The sequence below is a fragment of the Carassius auratus genome, chromosome 26 (genome assembly GCF_003368295.1).
Source record: "Carassius auratus strain Wakin chromosome 26, ASM336829v1, whole genome shotgun sequence".
NCBI lineage: Eukaryota > Metazoa > Chordata > Actinopteri > Cypriniformes > Cyprinidae > Carassius > Carassius auratus.
This window is the reverse complement of record NC_039268.1, coordinates 16863835-16884834: the sequence shown is the minus strand read 5'-3', so window position 1 is coordinate 16884834 and position 21000 is coordinate 16863835. Positions and strand designations below refer to the sequence as shown.

Genomic DNA, 21000 nt, shown 5'->3' with positions numbered 1-21000 from the left:
TGACACTCGTTTCAAGTCTCTGTTTCACTGCTGTAGAAAGTTATTACAAAAAGAAGGTTAAATTTGGACATGCAATTCCCTTATCAGCCACTTTGGGTAAAATGAAAGGATGTGAAAAATATCCACTCTCTCCCTCTATTGATTGACACTGGTTTCATCTCTCTATCTTCCTTCTGTAGAAAGCTATTACAAAAAGAAGGTTAATTTTGGACATGCAATTCCCTTTTCTACCAGTAGTGGTAAAAAGAAAGGTTGTGAAAAATGTCCACGGTTCCCCACTATTGATTGACACTGTTATCATGTCTATATGCCCTTTAACTAAAAAGCTATTACAAAAACAACGCCTACTGAGCTATAGCAAAAAACGAAGAAAGTTTGCACTTTCCCCACGGTCCCTAACTGAAGGCTCTGCTGAGAGCGTTCTCTCCCGGCTTTTTGCACATTGCGACGGCTTGCATGGGGCCGTGCTTATTATATCGAGGGAAAATATAGAAAAAGAAGGATGTGAAACATGTTCAGCTTTGCCCTTTTGGCGGTCACACTGCTTAGATTTTTTTAGGGCAATTCGTTTTGGAGTTATTGGCGTTTACCGCTGAATGTGTCACGAATATCGAAAACAAAACCAACTTGACCCCGCTGTTTTCGAGGCGGTTGACGCGCAAACATCCCTTACAATAATTAAATGTGTTTTGTGACGGGATATTTAATCTCGGACTCTTTTCTGTAATAATTGTCACCGACTTGCGTCCACAACTGGATACAAAAATGACTTTTCACAGAATTTTCTTAATGTTTGCTTTACCGGGATTGGTTTTGTCGGACCCCGGCCATTCAAACCAAGGTGAGTTATAATGAATTGTGATTAATGGGTTGATACTATATCATAACCTACTAAAATGCACAGTGTATATGTATAGTGCGTATATTGTCTGTAAAGAAGACGCTATAATGTTACCAGCCTTTCAGTTTGGTAACACACTATATATTTCTAAAACTGGCACATGACAGTTGTACCGACTATTCAGAATATTATACATTGTTTTGATTTGTGCAGGACAGATGAGAACGCTGTGATTATTGTCGTTCTGTAGTTCTGCAGCTAGTCTTATGCTCAGCATCACAAACGGGTTACCTATATAGGAAAGACTGGGCAATTTTGGGACACATTTCCAGGTTTTCTTTTTTTTACTGTAAAACACTCAAATGCTCTTCCCATATTTGTCTGTTTCATATTAAAGTAGTTTAGAAATGTTAAACTTATCTCTACTGTTAATCAAGGTCAATTTATAAAATAAATTGGCAACAAATAAAGAAAAACTAAGCACATGTTAAAAATTGGGCATATATTGGTCAGTCACAATTGAGACGTTGTCCATTTTGTGCAATCTTTGTAGTTTGACATTGAAAAGTATAGTGCTACGCTCATTTTCAAAAGCTTGAGTGGATGTTAGAACAAGATGACCTGGTGGTTCAGATGATAATAATCATTATAAATAAAAGTACAACAGCTTGACCCTTTGTCAATTGTCCCTTTTGACATCAGTCTGAAATGTATTTCTTATGAAAGGTACATATTAATATATGTACTAAAACATTTACTAAAGTTAAAGTGGGTGTATGTTTTAGGGTACCATCCCAGTGGCAAGCTGTTTGACAGAATTTTCACTCTTTATACATTCATAGCTTTGATCACCAACAATTTTTAAATCTGAGGTAAAATGTAATGTCTTATCTCAAAATTGTGTTTTGTCCTTTCTTACACATAAACTTTTACAGTCTCTTCAGGAGGGAGGTGGGCATATATAATTGTGTGGGTCTAATTTACTTATCCTGCATTACAACACTACCGAGTCTCACCTAAGAGACAAAATTGCAGTGATGGTATCCTAGCGCACCTGTCCCAATTCCCCCCTGTGTGCCCATAACTCCTCCCTTCTGTTTACACTCGCAGTTCACAGTGGTCATTCACACAAGAAATGGGTTAAATGGCAGTATTTCGAATATGAACATTACAAGAACAAGTGACTCTTGTGTTATGTCTGTATGTTGTGAAAAGAGAGAGAAACGGAGCATATTTGTGTGGGATGTGCAGAAGATAGAGAGAGAACACTCAAACCATCTGAGTTGGCTTGCACGGCATTTAAAACTTTTTTCTTTTTTTTTTTCCAGTAATGAGTCATCCTTATTTTTTTCCCGAGCCGGGATGGAAAGCAGTTATTTAACAGGTCACTGTTTTCTCAGTTTAAACCATCACAAATTAGGCAATAGATCTGGAGACAGTTCTTTTCAATGTGAACCTATAAAAATGGAAATTGAGGGTTTGCAGTTCACTTGAACAAAAATCCTGCCTTGTGATTAACACTGATGCTAATGTCCAATTAGTATGCATGCAGAGATGACCCTACATAACCTCGCAAAATATAACAGTCTGCTCATTTCTGCTATATACTGTAGCTTTAGAATCAAACTGATTTGTATTTCACATGCTTCTGAGGAACATTTCACAGAGCATTCATTGTAGAACTCTTCAAAGCTCTCAAAAATCCATTTAAGAGAAGACTGTACTCTGAATAAGCTTATCGCGCAATCCTCTCTCCTCCTCATACTCGTAGCTGAATCGCGAATGCCTCTATGACCCCCTTGTAAAACCAGTCTCTATTTAAGCTCAGGTCTGTAATAAGCCCTGGTTAAAACCACCTTTTTGCGCTCATGCTTGACTGGCTGCTCTTGCCAATCATGCTAAACTGTCATCTTGCACCAAGAGAAACTTCAAGATGGGCATCAGATCTCTGTAAGATTGCAATGGTCTCGAGAGCTCTTTTAATCAGTTCAGAGTGGTGCTTGAGTGTTCTACAAGGGCTTTTTAACGTCCTCTTCCTCAGATATCGGATTGGTTTTTCATTTATGCCTGTCACTGGTCAAATTGTGAGTTGATAAATTGTGTGTTATCCATTCAGATGTACAGCAATCTAAAATGAAAGTGCTTCAGATCACTTAATATGACTGTTAGAGAAGCAAATAAACAATTGATGTGATTTATATTGCTGTTCTGAAAGAGTTAGTAAACAATCAGAATTTATAAATTGGATCTGTCAATTCATGACTAAATTTGAATTTAATAAACTTCACAACTTTAAAACATGCTTTAGTTTTTTTTTTCTTCAAATGAAGTTTGTCTTCAAACCAGTTATATTTTATCTTAAAACCAGTGTTATTTTAGTATTCTTTATATTAAATTACATTTTATAATAGTATTTTAGTTTTTTTTTATATTTAAAAAATTAATATTATTAATATTTACTGATTATTTGTTGTTTATCATTCCTCAAGCTCAAACGCATGGCGCTAGCAATGCCAAGGTCATGGGTTCTATTCACAGAGAATGCATGGAACTGATAAAAATGTAGACTTTGAACGTAATTAAGCTTCTGTGGATAACAGTGTAAACATTTTAGAAAATGCTTTAATTTTTATATTTTCATTTTACATTTCAATTTCCTTAAGTTTTAGTGATTTTATTTTGTGCTTTTGTGATTTTATTAGCATTTATTTATTCTATTTTGTTCATTTTAGTGTAGCACTTCAATGTAAACTTATTAAACTTACTTGCTGATACAACATTACACTTTTTTTCAGCTAATATTTTATTTTATTTCAGCATTCCTAAAATAATTTTAGTTTAACAGTAAATTAATTTAAACAGTTATTTTAATTTTAGTTAACAGTAACAACACTGCTTCAAACTTTGCTTTTCTACTTTGAGTTTCAATTTAATTGTATTTCCGCTTCCTTGTTTCAAATGCAGGAATTAGATTATAAAAGTCATTTTCGATTCACTTCTGAATGGCACACAACCATGGCAGCTACTGATTGATCTTAAGCTGTGTATGTCTGTCTTTTATTCTGATGCAGTCTTTGTCAGACAGTGAGTTTTGTGGTTTTGTTCAGAACAAAGTTTCACTTTATTGGAAATATATGTATATGCATCTGCCTTGCTTTCTCTAGAGAACCACACTTTAAATCGTGTTACAACAGCTCCGAGGCTTCATGGGTGTGTGTGTTAGCAAAGTGCTATGTAAACAGTAACTGTGCACTGTAACAGAGGCCTGTTAATGCCCAGTGCCCTGTTTGTACTGCTATCATTGCCGCGTGGAGTGCTCTTATTGATTTTATAGACACTGTGGAGCCAAACCTCTGAGGTTTCTCTCTTTATACCTTCAACACTTCAATGGCTCTTCAAAGAGAGAGAAAGGAGCAGGATAAGGCTTTGTGCTGGCAGCAGTGGTATTTATATGTGTGTGTATGTGTGTACGCCTGTTTTCTTGTTCTCTTCATTAGATCAAGGTCACAGAAAAATCATCATGTCATTTAATTTTGTTGTTTGTGCATTGCTTGCATTGGTTCCACTTGCGTTGTATTGACACCCTGGAGAAGCGCCATCCCTCTTCCTCAGAGATTACATTTATTAAAGCTGAAAAAAACCTGTTCGAGCCTCTCCATTGACTTTTTATTGTCACTGGAATCAATTTGTAAATTGCAACTTGACATTTCCACTCCAGGTCCTGTCTTTGCAATGTGATCTTAGCCTTAACCCCTTGCATCTCCTTTTCCTACTCCTCCACATCGTCTTAGACACACTAAATGCCCAGCTAAAGACCACTAATGCATGCAGCGCTGTCCTTATCAGATCAATTTACCTCAATCGTTCGACAAAGGGCCATTTTTCTCCGGGTGTGACATTCAAATTCCAAATGTCACCTTTCTCGTCTTCATCTCTCATCTCAGAGAGGAAAAAAAAAGAGAGAACATGAGTTGCGTGGATCTAGGCTTTCTTGTCACACTCGCACACACATCTCTTTTTCTCTTACCAACCATTATTATCTCCCTGAGCCAAGATTCAAAGGAATTTGTAGAGATCGTTTGGCTAAATGTCAGAGCTTAGTAAGCCAGGGCACACAGTTGGTTCTAGTCCAGAGTTTATATAATGAATTTATTGTGGTTGATGTTAGGATTTCATACTGTAAAAAAGCTTATTCTGTTCACAATTTATTTTCAGGTCCAATTCTCGCCAATTAAACAAGCATTAACAATGTCTGTTGCCTTAATAAACTCCTAATTTACTGCTTATTAATAGGATAGTTGGTGTTAAGTTTAGATATTGGGCAGGATTAGAGATTTGCAATATGGTCATGCAGAAAATGTGCTTTATAAGTACCAATAAACAACCAATATGTTAATAATATGCATGTAAATAAGCAACTAGTTAGTCCCTATACAAAAATATTACTGTTATTCTTAATAAAGTATGCTAATAGTGACAAGTACTTTAACAGTACTATGAAAATGTACACATCATTGCACACCTGATTGATTTGCCACTGGAGGAATCCAGAGCTTAATGTGATAATATAAAGGTTTCATGTTTTTGAATTCTATAGATAGCATTTACCCATGAATTTGAGAATTACATCTGCAGAGCTGACATCCACTTTCACCATTTTACCTTTGAATAAAGCTCTTAACCCAAGAAATTCAGGACTTAGCTTTGAATAAAGTGGCTAAATGGGAGTTACTTAACATTTCTTGTTCAGAAATTGTTCCACACCCACTTAAATATTTTCGAATACACTACTGTTTAAAGTATGGGTGTAAGTGGGTTGTTTTATTTATTTATTTTGAAAGAAATTCATAATTTCATCAAGGAGACATGACATTTTACATTTCCACCAAATATAAAGAACTACTGTTATCTACAGTACATTGCTAAAAATGTTAATTTGTTCTTGAACAGCATATTGATATCTGAAGGATCATGTGACTAATGACTTGAATAATGGCTGCTGTAAATTCAGCTTTGCAATCAAAAAAAAAAAAAAAAAAAAAAAAAAAAAAAAAAAAAGATTTTGTGTTTATTTCATTCTTAGAAACAGTTTTAGTTTCTAGTAACCCCGTCAGTACTGGCCAGTATAGGATACAACTTTTTTATAGCTTTGATTTGATTTATAGCTTGAATCAGTCGTCACCGCCATGATTATATAAGGACAAATGGCAGTAGCTACACCATGCTATCTAGACTCATTCCACCTTGACTGAAGATCAATGACCAATCAATAATACATCATTGCTCCCAAAGCAGAAATTGACAAGCAACCCAATCTATTCATATCCCAGAATGCTTTTCTCATCAGTGCCACAGTAGGTTGAGTAAGCCATTGTCTCTATCAACATGAAAGCCATCCAGCTGAGACTCACAACAGGAATGACATTTCAGCTAACATTCAACACTCTGTGTTTGATGTTGCTGCTTTTTCACTAAATGTCCTTTTGAGGGTAAAAAATTAAAAATCTTTTTTTAGAAAAGTATTGTTTTATAATACTACGACTTATTCAGAAAAGGTTCCATAAAAAAATAAAAAAAACCATACAGCTCCCGTACAAAAGACTAATGAGAAGAAATCTTAACTATACACATATATCTTAAAGCTGTGTTCACTCTGAATGAGTTTAGATTTAGATTTAACCTTTAAATGTGTCACTTAATGGGATGCTCTATACCGGGATGCAGTCATCAACAGCTTGAAAACACAAGGCAAAAACAAGATCCAAATCTTCTGATATGACACATCAAAGAAACATCTAAGCTATAGAAGCAGCCCAGATACTCAAGGTTTTTCTCCATCTGCCTTTTTTTTTTCTTTCCTCCTTTCCATGTGGCCTACTTTAGGGACTCCAGATTTTTACAGACAGACATAGGCGCTAGCTGCCACTTCTGATGTGTCTCTGTTGATGTCTTACTCTCCACGCTGAGGCGGAAGGAGAGAGACAACAAACATTCAGCAGCTGATTTGGTTTGAAATGAAGCTTGCGGATCTTGTCAACACTAGTTATAAAGATTCAGCTGCAGCAAGACAACATGCTCTGCTTTTCCTAATAAGACCATCAATAATAGTCCCATCTGGAAAGCACCTTGCTATTGGCAGCATTACTCTTGCCAGACCCATTATCTGTTTCTAAGGGATGGTGATTTGAATTTGCTGTACTTTTTTAATTTCAAGCTGTTGTCAGTGGAAGATTTTCCCCTTTTTCTATTTTCAAATTACTTATTTAATTTATACTTGGCGGTCACTGACCTTTTTGTTTGGCAAAGAAATCACTATAAAGAAAAAAATGTTTTTTTTTTTAATATATATTTTTGTGTTCTTCTGGCTCAAGTGGCAGAACATTGCGTTAGCAGCGCAAGGTTGTGGGTTCGATTCCCAGGGAACACATGTTAGCTAAAAATGTATAGCTTGAATGCACTGTAAGTCACTTTGGATAAAAGTGTCTGCTAAATGCATAAATTTAATTTTGATTAAAAAAAAATATTTAATTTAAATGGTGGGGAGTATTTGTGACGTTGTCAAGGATATCTAAATCAGTGGTTCTCATCCTTATTATTATGCTTACTATTTTTCTAATCAGACTGTCCCTAAATTAAACTAATTAACCACAATTAATTGAAACTTAATGATTCCAGACTGATAGATATTTTTTTACTCAGTGTTTTGTCGTTTTCCAGTACAAATATCTGAACATTTTCAAACTGAGATTTACTTGAGAAGCAAAATTACTTCATAAATGAAGTTTTCTTTTCTTTCTTTCTCTTTCTTTCTTCAGCAGCAGATATCTGTTCTTGTTTTAAGCATAAATCGGTCAATTTTGATGTTTTTTTTTTTCAGATAACATGATTTAATACCTTAAAAATATCTTAAAGTAATTGTAAAATGTAGAAAGATAGATAGATAGATAGATAGATAGATAGATAGATAGATAGATAGATAGATAGATAGATAGATAGTTTAAATACTTTTAAGTCATCCTAAGGACCCCTTGGAAGTTTGCTGAGGCCTCCTAATGGGCCCCAGGCCCTGGTTGAGAACGACTGATCTAAGAAATGATGTATATCATCAAAATAAGCTTTTCATTTTTGGTCTTTTAGGAGTTTACACAGCATCATAATATTCATTTTTGTATATATTTTTGAGAAAAAAAAAAATCTCAGGCTATGATTCAGGATATTTTTCCCCTTCTGGAATAGATTTACTCTCAGTGTTTGTTGTGGAGTTGGCTAACGCATGTACAATGAGCTAGCTTGTAGTCGCTGCTCAGTGAGATGAGCGTGTCCCTGTAAGAGTCAATGTAGAGCCATTTTCAGCAAGGCAAAATCAGGCTCTTTATCACTGTCAAATCTGGGAAGAGCAAGTTTAGTTTTTTTTAATGTTAAACTTGCAAACAACATGTCAATCTTTGAGGCTCAGGTGGTGGTTGAGCTACAGGAATTCCAGGTACTAAATATGCCTGTGGGTTAATGACAGTTGCCTACAGGATCATATGACTGCTCTTGTGGAGAAGAATGCAGCAGGGATTGAAATGTGCCTGCATGTAAATGATGAGGACTGCACATACTGTACCTAGTCCCTCTGGGGCCCTGAGTCTCATATGATCTTGGTCCCTCTTCAAAGTCCCTTGTTACAAAAAATACTTTATTTAATCAATATTCATCAACAAATCAAGTTATTTATTTATTTATTTTTATTTATTTTTTTTTCAGACAAAACACATTAATAATTTGTAAGATTACACACATATCTATGGAAATGCCAGTAATAATCAAAATAAAAAGCTTCCAAATTTAAAGGGATAGTTCACCCAAAAGTAACCCACCCTAGTACTCTCGTCTCATGAACACATGACGAAGGCTGACATGGAAGAGAAGGAATTGTTGAATAAAGTCATTATTTTTGTTGTCTTTGTACATAGAAAGTATTATCTTAGATTTAAAAATGTTAGGTTAAACCACTGGTCACATGGACTATTTTAACAATATCCTTACAACATTTCAGGGAATTGAATTCTATAGTTCCCTTGCTGTATATACAGGGTCAGAAAACTCTCAGATTTCATCAAAAATATCTTAATGTGTTTTCCAAAGATGAACAAAGTTCTTACTGGTATGGAATGACATGAGAACTAGTAATTAATGACATAATTTTTATTTTTCGGTGAACTAACCCTACCATGGTTTATTTTTCAATCACACATTGTGGAAGTCAATATGAAATTTACTCTGTTCCTCACTCAGCCACTCACTTTTTAATGTTTTATGTGTTTTTATGGGGTGGGGGTGGGGGTGAATGTATGTCAATTTGACAGATTCAGACAAGATCATTAAAAGCAATTGATCATTAAAAGGTGTTTAAAATACTAATTGGAATATAAATTTTGTGTAACACTTTAGAACAGGGAACACATATTAACTAAGGATTTTCCTTGAGCAAACTCCTTATTTGCTTCTTATTAATAGTTATTAAGGTAATTTTTAAGTGTTGGTATGGGGTTAGATTAAGGGATATAATCATGCAGAATAAAGCATTAATATGTGCTTTATAAATACTAATAAAAAGCTAATAAGCTAGTAATAGGCTTGCCAATAAACAAATAGTGAGAATTGGTCCATGATTTGATAAAAAAAAAAAAAAAAAAAAGAAAAATAAATGTTCACGTTAAAAAAAAAGTCATGCCAGGGGCACCGAATATTTAAAACATATGTGTGAAGGGGTTAAAGTTAGCACTTTTTATAGGTCACATAAGTGGTTTTGAGAAAGATTCCTCCTGTATTGTTTGATTTCTGCTCAGGCAGTGAGACCTAACCTTAACCCGTTCAGTGTGCATCATAGACTGGCTTTAGGCCTAATCTGGTAAATATCTCTTAATAAAGTCATTACAATTCGATCACTCCGTCCCAATATGCTTGCAGACATGTTTAATCTCCCTTCATTGTCAGGGAGAAAGTGAGTGCGGAAATTTCGGGGTAATATGTCTGGAGACAGAGACACTGGGTCTAGACAGAGGTGTAATGTGATTTAGGATGAGTGTCCAAAGTGCCTAACCCTCTAATTCACATTTTTGTGTTTGGGTGTGTTAGTAGCACAGATCCATCACTTCCAGGCAGAATTATCAGGCATTGTCAAGCAAATTTGATCAGGGCGAGCAGTAGTGCTCAGCCTGTCTGCAGGCTCTCTACAGACAGGCACTCATCGAGGATCATTACGTTAACTCTTTGACAACACATATATGGATAAGCTGATTATTAGCTCAGTATTACAACACATATTCACAAAGCTGTCTTACACACAGACCGCTTTGCTGAGTGAGAATGATGACCACTTGTTCACAGGCCAAAATCAAGAGTCATACCTACTGTCGAAGTTTATTCAACCAGAAATACACTATATTTTTCCACATTTTAAACACTGGATTATGGCTAAGTAGGAGAGAGAATGGCACATACCCTGACTTTGTGTCACGAGTATATTATGCCTGTGACACGCTTTTATTGATAGACATTGTAATTAAGTCCTGGTGTACAGACAAGGGAAATTGCACATTCATCATATCAAACTGACATATGTGGGTGAGCAAATGACTCTTTTTTTATTTTTATTTGGAGTACTGAATCACCTGCTGGGGGCAGTGGATGTGACTGGCTTCAAAGAGGACATTTGATTAGCGTGCAGACTAAATGCAGTGTGTTCATTTCTGATAGGTGGTGGATGGTTTAATTTGGGTATTCTTCCGCTGTGGTTTTTGATATGTCCTTTGTCTCTGTTAATGATGTCAAACACAAGGGATCCATTAAGAGTCTTGTTGTCTGATTATTGGTACTAATTGCTTTGTATCCTTATTTAATTTCAGGCTCAACTGTAATTGTTTTTCATTTAATTTATTTGTTTATTCATTGCTGAAAATTCTGTCATTTACTAAGAGTGTGTCCTCCAACAAAAAACGACCATATAGGTCATTTGTGCAAGCACCTTATTACGACCTATATTTATGTTTTAAAGTTAAGCGGCCTCTAGCGGGCGTAAAAATAATAACAGTATCGCGCCATTACCAATCAAAATGCACGTTTATTTAAATGCAAATGTGTTGGCTTTTTACACGGATCTCACAGTATTTCCTACATATTTTACTAGGTGGCTTATTCGTTCGAATGACCACACCTAACCCCAACCCTAAACCTAACCCTCACAGAAATCATGCTAAATTATGATTTATTGAGCATATACACTTTACATGCACGTCTGTTCTCTGGGATCAAACCCATGATAGCATGATTACATATCAAGGTATAACACAATAATCTACCAACTGAGCTACACGAAACACAAATTAGAGTGCAAATAAAAGAGTACAAAACATTAATATGAAAATGAACTTTTGGCAATAGGGGCGCTATTGTAGTATACGCTCTGATGGGTCGTATTTCAGGGATTTGGACAAACGACCTATACGAGCGTATTGGTTGGAGGACAGGTTGAAATTAAAAGTCTCCTGCAGCTTTGTGTGATGAATTATTCAGACTGCATTTTTTTATTTGATCAACAAAATCACTAAAAATGTTTGACTTGAAATAACTGATTCATGATTTATTTATTTATTTATTTATTTTTGACAACCCCAGACCTCATTCACATGTCTGGATGAACTTTATTTTATTTTATTTTATTTTATTGAATGTACTACATATTTGTTCTTCATTTTTTTTGTGTGGCTGTAGTGTTTAATATTTATTCACTGTGTATTAGAGACTATCAGAGTTGACCCAAGTTGTTATCTTTGTTGTCCTTCTCATAGTGGTTCTCTTGGACACTACAGCTGTGCTGGGAGAACTAAGCTGGAAGACCTACCCAATAAATGGGGTAAGTAGTATTTCCCTGTGACCTTTGTACCCTGTACACAATTTCCCTTACAGTATGTACATGTACTGCGGTTATTAAAAAAGAAATTCTTATAAAGCTCCACTGAATGTATTCCAACCATGCCTATGCAAACATTACTCATGCCAGGTTAATCCAAACTGCACACTTCAATGTGAAAAAAAGAAGTTTGTTATATTGAAATTTAATCAAATCAGGCCACTGAAACGGCATTAGTGATCCAGAATCTATTCAAAGAGTTCCTTAAAGGGTAATTATTGACACAGTTCTTAATAATTCAATTTTGCCCCTTTCATTTTGGCAAACACTATAGAGAGAATTTCTAAGACATTAAAACCAGTCAAAAGGCTAAAAGCAATTTGAATGAAGCAACCAAGTGTGATCTCACAGCCCAGAGGAGCTTCTAATAGTAGAGCTACTATTATTAAATCAATTTCATGATAAAGAGCAGTATGATGGATACTCGATCACTGCTCTTTTTCTCAGGCCAACTATAAGTACCAGTCCTAGTCTTGAGCCATACTCGAGTAAAAGTTTTGTAGTGGAGGAACCAGAATCAGCCCACTGAGTGTTTTTTGAAGGTTGTGTAAAATGACCTATAGCCCATAAAATGATTTCCCAGTGGAGCTGCAGTGCACATCTTCATATTAGTTCTGCTCTTACACAGGTGCCCACGATGTCAAAGAAAGTGAGTTCATCTTACCAGTAAACACCACTTGGGGTTTCTTTTTCTTTCTTTTTTTTTCATGCTGTAAGAGGCTGGTGCCTCCGATCAAATCAATAATTCATGCTATAATATCCTGGGTCAAATACCTATCCTATTAGTATTTACCACAATCTCTTTTTCAGCTTCTTTTTGTTAAGTCAGGGTACTATATGTTATATTAATCAAAGCCTTTTTCATTATTCTCCCAGAGCTTGATGGAACTTACCTTTTCCGGTCTGGGGAGACTTTACCCGCCATTTAATTTGTTTTCTAGCGATTGGAGACCAGCGTGTATGTTTTGTTTACTCTGGCACAGACATATCCTATGGGGTTTCTCTCTCTCTCTCTCTCTCTCTCTCTGCAACTCTCCACTTTACCTTCTCTGTTTGGAGAAACAGGTTTGTTTGTGCTGTTCTTTTGTTTCGTTGACTATTCTCTAGGCTCTACTCCACTGTAAGGCCCTCAGATTTTGTGCCGTAATTATCAAATGTGTCATAGAACACTGGTTTATTATATTATATTATATTATATTATATTATATTATATTATATTATATTATATTATATTATATTATATTATATTATATTATATTATATTATATTATATTACGTACTAAAATGCATTCTTATAGTAAAAAAAAAAAAAAAAAAAAAAAAAATTATATTTTAGGGCTGGTAAGATTTTTAAGGTTTTTGAAAGAAGTCTCTTATTCTAACCAAGGCTGCATTTATTTAATCATATACATAGTTAAACAGTAAAATTTTAAAAATGTTTTTACTGTTTAAAATAACTGTTTTATATTCTAATAATTTTTAATAAAATATACTCCAGTCTTCAGTGTCACATCCTTCAGAAATAATTAAAATATGACAATTTTTTGCGTAAGAAACATTTGTTTTTATTGTTGAAAACTACTTTTTTTTCTGGATTCTTTGATGGATAGGAAAATAACAGAATTAGCTTAATAGAAAGCTTTTATAATTAAATCAATACACTTTTCTTTACTGTCACTTCTAATGTATTGCATCATTGATGAATAAAATAATTTATTAATTTATTTTAATTTATTAAAAAAATAAAAAAGTTCTGACCCCAGGTTTTTAATGGTTATAAACCAAAGAAAAGCCTTAGGCTTAAAAATATTTTTTGAAAAACTGCTGACCATTGACCTCATTTAGCAGGTACTGCTGTCCTTTTCAAGATTAAAAAGCTGTGACAGTCATCAAAGATGTTGAAATCATTGTAAATGAGCATAATTAAAAACAGTCTGCATGGTTTCATTGCTGTAGTTACCAAACAAAGACTTCTGTGTCAATCAAAGAGTGATTAATGATCTCTTAACGCTTTCTCATTCCCTGTTGGCCACTTGAAAGGTTGACCTTTTCTAAAAAGGCCTGTCCGTCTCTTTTCAAAAGGACTGCAGCACTGGGACGTGAATGATTAATACATGCTGTTTTAGGAGAAGTTGTGTCAAGATGAGACAGAAAGCCACACTTTTGAGTATTCATTTCTTATCTGTAATGGGACTTTGAGTGACCTTCAGCAGGACAGACCTGGTTTTTAGCGATAGATCACAACAAAATCTGGACCTCAATCAGTGAAGCTCAGCTGGTCCGTGTTTAATACCAGTTAGTTCAACCAAGGTATCCCATGGGGTACAGGTTACCTTCAGCAGTTTCAAAGGCATACTACGATTTTGCTTTGGTAGACCTATAAGAAAAGATTAAAAGCAACTCCTGGCACCTCATTTATAAAGACATACATAGTATGATCCTTAATGTGAACATATGTTAATTCTCACTATTAATTAGTTGTTGATTAGCATGCATATTACTAGCATATTGGCTGTTTATTAGAACTTATAAAGCACATGCTGATACCTTGTTCTGCATGAGCATATTTTAGATCCCCTTACATACCTTAGTTATTTATGAGATTATAAGGTTTTTATAAGCCATTATACATTAAGAATACCCTTATGATGCATTATGAATACAGGCTTCATCTGTTGTTATAATACATTATATTCCTAAAAGTTATAGAGTGAACATTAGCCTACTATGCTATTGTATGACACAATTAACATCAGGGTCCAAACTATTTAATGTAATTATACTATTTTACTCCAGGCAGTGGTTGAAATATAGTCATTTACACATATGGCAGTCATAACTTGTTTACCCAACAGATTTCTTTAACCATTAATTGAATTAAGTCTGAGCAATCATTACAGGACAATTCTGCCCCATACATTTTTGAAAATACCCATGCTTTTCGGTTGGCATAGGCATGAGAACATTTTCATGTCAGTTTTCGTCTTTATAAATCCTGATTTGTTCCCCGTTTTCAACAAAGGATGTAATCCATTCAATTTAGGATCAAATTCATCATCCATTTATAAAAGAGGTATTTTATTATCCTCAGCATTTTACAGTTCTGTAGCAAAATAATGTGTGTAAAATGTGCAAGTTTGTGTGGATCACGCTTCCACGAGTCTCCAACTGGGCTGCACTCCCCTGATTCCAGTCCATACGACACGTTAACACAATCCTACTAATCTGATAATCTAACACCAGCATGTGTTCTCTGATATTGGCAGTTGATCCGGTGGTTATTGATCGAGTTCAGAAAGTGTAACTTCAAGCTGGCTGAGAAAACCAGAGCTCCCACTGATTCCGAACACCTTTTTTCTTCATCATTGCAACTGACACTAAACACCAAACTCGATTTTAGCTCGCACCCACATGCTGACAAAATCTCTTATACCACAAGTGAGTTCTCCTTCTGTCTTACTCAGCCTTTGCTATTTGAAGCTGCAGCATTTTGCACTGGCAGTCGTGATCTAAAAGTGACTGATGTGCTCTATACAAATCTGTTTTCTTGATGTGATTCACTGATATTATTTTTAGCAGGGAATGTAAGTACACGACTGTGTAGGATAGGGCAGCAGAGTTGAATCTTTCCAATATTTTGTCTGTTTAAAACAGCATGTTATCAAACAGGTGTGCCAGCAGTTCAAATCGTTGGATGGTTGTAAACTTGATGCAGAAATCAGACACTAATGGGGTTTGAGTCAGCATATGAGTGAGTATATCACTGACATATAACATCAGTAACCTGCAGCTCTGACGGTCAAATGATTATGTGAAATAAATGCTTGCAGTTTATGGGTTTTGCAAGTAAAAGCTATTGTATTCTTTCCCATAAATCCCTGCATGACACATTACATAGGATTATATTTTAAATAAATCATTCAGTTTCTTCTCATTTTTATTATCAGGAATGAACATTAGGATGTTTTGTGTTGTATATCTGTTTTCATGGTTGTGAGAACTTTGTTGAGGTTAGCATGAGAACCTGGTCTGAGTGCAGTACATCACCGTCAGCTTCTGTTTTACAGGCAATGACAAATTGCTGTTGCTTCTCATTTACATGCCCAGTCGGCATTGACACATGTTGTATCTTGTGTTTGAGCTCAAGAATAGCAGCAAATCTTTCCAGGTAATACAATAGATTGAACACTGAACAGTTTGTTTGATTAGTTCTGAATACAAGTGACCAGAATGCACAGACAACCAGTTCTGCATGGAGTATTTCAGAGCACCTCCAATGGAGTTTCAGTGAATTGTTCATTAACAAATATTACAGAAGGTGGGACCTACCCTCAGACCAGCCAAGATAAAGATGTGTTTGTTTCTTCTTTTGGAGAAATTTAGCGTTAATCACTTGCTCATCAGTAGATCCTCTGCAAAGAATGGGTGCTGTCAGAATGAGCATCACAGTAATTCACAAGTAATCCACACAACTCCAGCCCATAAATTAACATTTTGAGAAGTAAAACGCTTTGTGTTGGTAAAAAAAAAAAATCTGTTGATATATATTTTTAACTTCAAACGAGTCCTCTATCCATAATATTGCCTTCTCTTGTTATCTTGTCTGAATTAGGAGAGAAATATGCACAGATCAACAATCAAAACAGTTTTAAACAAATATGTCAGTCGATTTTGATGTGAGGGGACAACAGGGGATGGATTTTATCATCGGAGGAAGCATTTTTATGGATTATGAATTTACTGTGATGTTTTTATCAGCTCTCATTCTGACCCATTCACTGCAGAGGATCCACTGGGGCAAGTGATGTAATGTTAAAACTTCGATGAAGAAACAAACTCTTGGATGGCCCGGGGGTGAGTAAATTTCAGCAAATTTCCATTTTCGGGTGAACCTTTTCTTTAACCTGGCACTAAATGACTATTTAATTCAAGTCAGTATACCTTCTTTCTATGTAAATTAGGCTTGCTTTTTCACAAAACCCAGTGAGATGAGGAATTGCACCATGCAAATTGCATTCAGCAAAGTTTTGGGTGTGTTTGCGCCGTTTACGCATTTGCATAATTTCTGTAGCGAATCGGTGCTAAAACAATGCAGACAGTATGTGCGAATCCCACAGAATTATTAGAGAATTCCGCTCATTATGTTGTGTATCGGTGAAGGAAACTTTGGCTGTGGCCATTCATTCCAGCTGTCGATAGCGAGGGGAACCTTGATAACAGACAGAACGAAATGTCAAATGTGTCCCTTTGCTGTTTCCTTGCGATGGCTCTTGTACAGGAGTCAGGATTACAAAAGAATGTAGAGATGTCGAAGGATTTCGGGTGGAAGTAGGTCATTGTTAGTGTTGTTCTGGACCGTCCAGAGTGACCCTGATGTCCCGTTGGCCTCTCCTGCTCTTGTTCCCTTTTTCCTTTCCTGGTGCATGATGGAAGGGAACCGTTTTTTTGTTGTTTAAATGACACAGCCTATAAATGCAGTCTTTCATCACTGTCTACCTTTTGTGTTGCTGCTGTTAGATGTTAGATTTCAGCGGTATCTCTTTCCATCTTTATCCACTGTCCCTCTTACTTACTTTCTTTGGCGAGGGTAGATGACATTTTCTTGTCTCTGTCTCACTCACTTTCTCTCTATCACACGCTCTCTCTCGCTTTCCTTTCCTTCTTGTTTCTCTTATGAGAAACATGGTTTTGAATTGCTTTTCTCTTTCTTCATGCGGAAATAAAGTCATATCAGAATAGAGATTATATCTGAGTCTAGGTTGTAAAACAGTCTGGGATAATGAAAGCGAAATAAGACAAAGGATAGATTAGGCAGGGACGACCTAAAGGCATATTGATGTATGTCTGACTTTACCCAGAGCAAAATTAGATATTTTTTCATGTCCCTTTTTGTAATCCAGACTGCATGTTCAAAATTAGATTTCAACACCTTGAGATATCTTGCACAAGAATTATTATTACTGAAACTAATCATTGTTGGCGAGTTTTTAAAATTACAGTACACCATGGGATGTCGACTTTTCTGATATTATTTTTCAGTTTATGAGTATGTTTAATTTCCCATGGCCTGTTTGTTGGTTTTTCATTCCATAATTAGTTTTATCTCTTCGATCAAGTAAACTGCTGTAAATTTGGCATGTGTTTTGGTATTAGTTACACTTTAAAATGCACATAGATTATTTTTTTTCTAGCTGTTTAACTGTGGATCTAAATTTACATGTTTGCGTAGTTTATTTTGTTGTAATCAAATTACATGATATGCAGATTGTAAATTCATTAATTCATTAAATCAGAAATATTATTGTGGTAGAATTAGTTTTTTCAATTTATTGTAACATTTTTGGCAGCCTATGTGAGTTGTTATAATTATGGTTTGTTGCATGTGTATTTAAATTTATTTATTTTTTTTTTAATTTGATTTACTCTTAACTGTAACCTAAACATATAACAACAATTTGTATTATCTAATACATATTCAAACCCTAGACATTGAATGGGGTAAAGCACTATAAAATACAACAGGAGTTGAAAAAACGAATGGATTAGTATTTGATTTGATTTAATTAAAGAAAAAAAATCTGCACAAGCCATACATTTTGCTCTTAAAAATAAACTAGAAAGAAAGCAAGTGAATAAATGCAGTGTCAGATGCATTGCACAAGGTTGAAGAGATACATGACATAGAAATGAATGTTTGTCATTCATTTGGTGTTTTTATTGATGCCGTTTGAAGTGGAAGTCTATTTATCAATTATTGAGTCAAAGGTAGCGCCGGTATCTATCTCACAAAGCACTTCCATTACCCAAGGTTAACGTGTACTTAATAATTAAAAGATAATTAAACTCACACTCAAGCTTAATTGTATTTCCATTTGCCCAGGGCTCATTTGCAATTGATAGCCACCCCCCCCCCCCCCAACTCCCCTGATAGCAGACCTTTATTTGGGTTGTGTAAATTGTATTATGGAGTCTCGAAGTGTGTACTTTCAATGCAAGACGTGCAGAAAAATCAAAGCTTCAAAGATCAATCCTAAGCTGGATCTGACAAACAGAAATCAATGATGATAATAGATGCTTTTAAGCTATTGAGCGTACATATTGACATGCTAGTCAGTTCGGCGGCGCTTGCTGAAAAGGTTCATTTACAGCCAGAGAGGCCAAATACAGTCAGAAAAAAGCTGGAATTCCAAATAGAGGACCACTACTGACAGTGTTGTTATATGCTTTTCATATGCATTACTGTGTACCGGCATTATCTAAAATAACCTATGTCTTGATGTGTGCGTGCGGCTCTTTCCAGCGACTGCACCAGCGATATGCCTTTTTCACAGCCAGTTTCCAAGTGGAGAAATGATGACAGATATCAAAGGAGAGTCGGGCATCTTAGACGTCTGCTGATATAAACCATTTTTAAACCATTTAAAAGGCAATGAATCCCCCCTCATCCCCAAGATGCATTTCCTCCATGTTGTCTCTATATCATACCGATCTGTGCCGTTTTTGAATCCTTCTCTGTGGACCCCTGCCAACTTTATGTGATGTGTAGCGAGTGATTTTAGCTTCATCCATCTCAGCCACTTTTATCAGTGCGTGTAGCATCTTAAGCCGCGTGCTGATATCTCATCCCCGCTGAAGTGTTCCTAGATGTGTCCGGTCACTTTCTAGCAGGAGATTGAAAACATGATGCTGCCTCCCTGTTCTTCTAAATGCCTCGTTTTACCACCAACAAAAAAGCTGATGTGAAACAAAGGGCTGGAAGGCACTGGCAGGTTGAGATGAGATTATAGGATCGGGACTTGTATCAAACTACCCGAAGTCGGTGTGCGGTTCTGAGGTCAAATGATTTCTTTCATGACTTCATGAATTACTTCAAATGGCCTGTCTGGAGATAATGAAAAGTTTGCTAAGCATTATCATCAGCACCATCTATTATTATTATTATTTATTTTATTTTTTTATATTTTTTTTTGCTCATACTCCACAGACTCAAGGGGATTTTATAAACCTACGACTGCATATAAGGATAAACAGTAACACTTTATATTAAGGACCAATTCTCACTATTAACTAGTTGCTTATTGGCATGCATATTATTATCATATGTAATTAATAGTAAGAAGTGGCGCCTATACTAAAGTGTGACATAACAAACAAATATTTTTAAATACATTTATTAAAGTTTAAAAATCACATAGATAGATAGATAGATAGATAGATAGATAGATAGATAGATAGATAGATAGATAGATAGATAGATAGATAGATAGATAGATAGATATAATTTACTAAAAAATGAGGGCAAACAGGGTCCACAAATAATTACAAACAGGGTCCTAAATTAACAGTCCACAAGTGCCAAAAATGTGAGTAGAAATTGGCTGCTTAGGAAATAAAACAGTCATAGTTACATATATCTGACAGCTGCAGTTCCTGGCTCATTTCACATGCTGCATGATGTTGCTAATGTTTTGGGAAAACATACTATAAAGGGGAATAAATATATTAATAATGCAAATGAAAGTTGCAAAACATCATTCAGTGGCTGATAAGACATATTTAAGGGTGATACATTTTCTCAATTCCTCCATCATTAGCAGATGTGGCAAAACACACACACACACACACACACACACACACACACACACGCACGCACGCACGCATACACATTAATATATATATATATATATATATATATATATATATATATATATATATATATATATATATATATATATATATATATATATATATATATATATAATTGGAATTTTAAGCATAGAAAAGTGTAAACATTGCAATATCAGTTCAGATAATATAATTACTTATTTGGAATAAATAATTATTTCATTTTAAGAAAGAAAACATTAGTCTAGAATTTGTCTAGTTAAGATTCAACCCTTGTGACAACTTCCATGTGTGACCAAATCTCCCCTGTTTGTTTATTTATTTATTTATTTATTTGGTCACACTTTATTTTAAGGTCAAATTCTCACCAGTAACTATGACTCAATAAACTCCTAATTTGCTGCTTATTAATGGTTAATAAGGTACAGTAGTTGTGAAGTTTAGGTATTGGGTAGGATTAGGGGATGCAGTATAGGTCCTTTTAAAACTAACAAATAGCCAATATACTAATAACAATAATAATAATCAGCAACAAGTCAATAGTGAGAATTGGTACCTATAGTAAAGTGTTTATTTA

The 21000-nt window shown here is 35.1% G+C and overlaps 1 protein-coding gene across 2 annotated transcripts in view; it reads left to right on the top strand.

Annotated features, from left to right (window-relative positions):
* Nucleotides 1-348: 348 nt before the first annotated feature.
* LOC113044479 (ephrin type-A receptor 6-like) overlaps nucleotides 349-21000 on the top strand; it is a 110343-nt gene continuing 89691 nt past the window's right edge. For both annotated transcript variants that reach the window (XM_026204513.1, XM_026204512.1), the window contains exons 1-2: nucleotides 349-841; nucleotides 11677-11741. In XM_026204513.1, the coding sequence (XP_026060298.1) occupies nucleotides 766-841; nucleotides 11677-11741 (141 nt within the window). In that variant the 5' untranslated portion in view covers nucleotides 349-765. The remainder of the gene's footprint in view (nucleotides 842-11676; nucleotides 11742-21000) is intronic.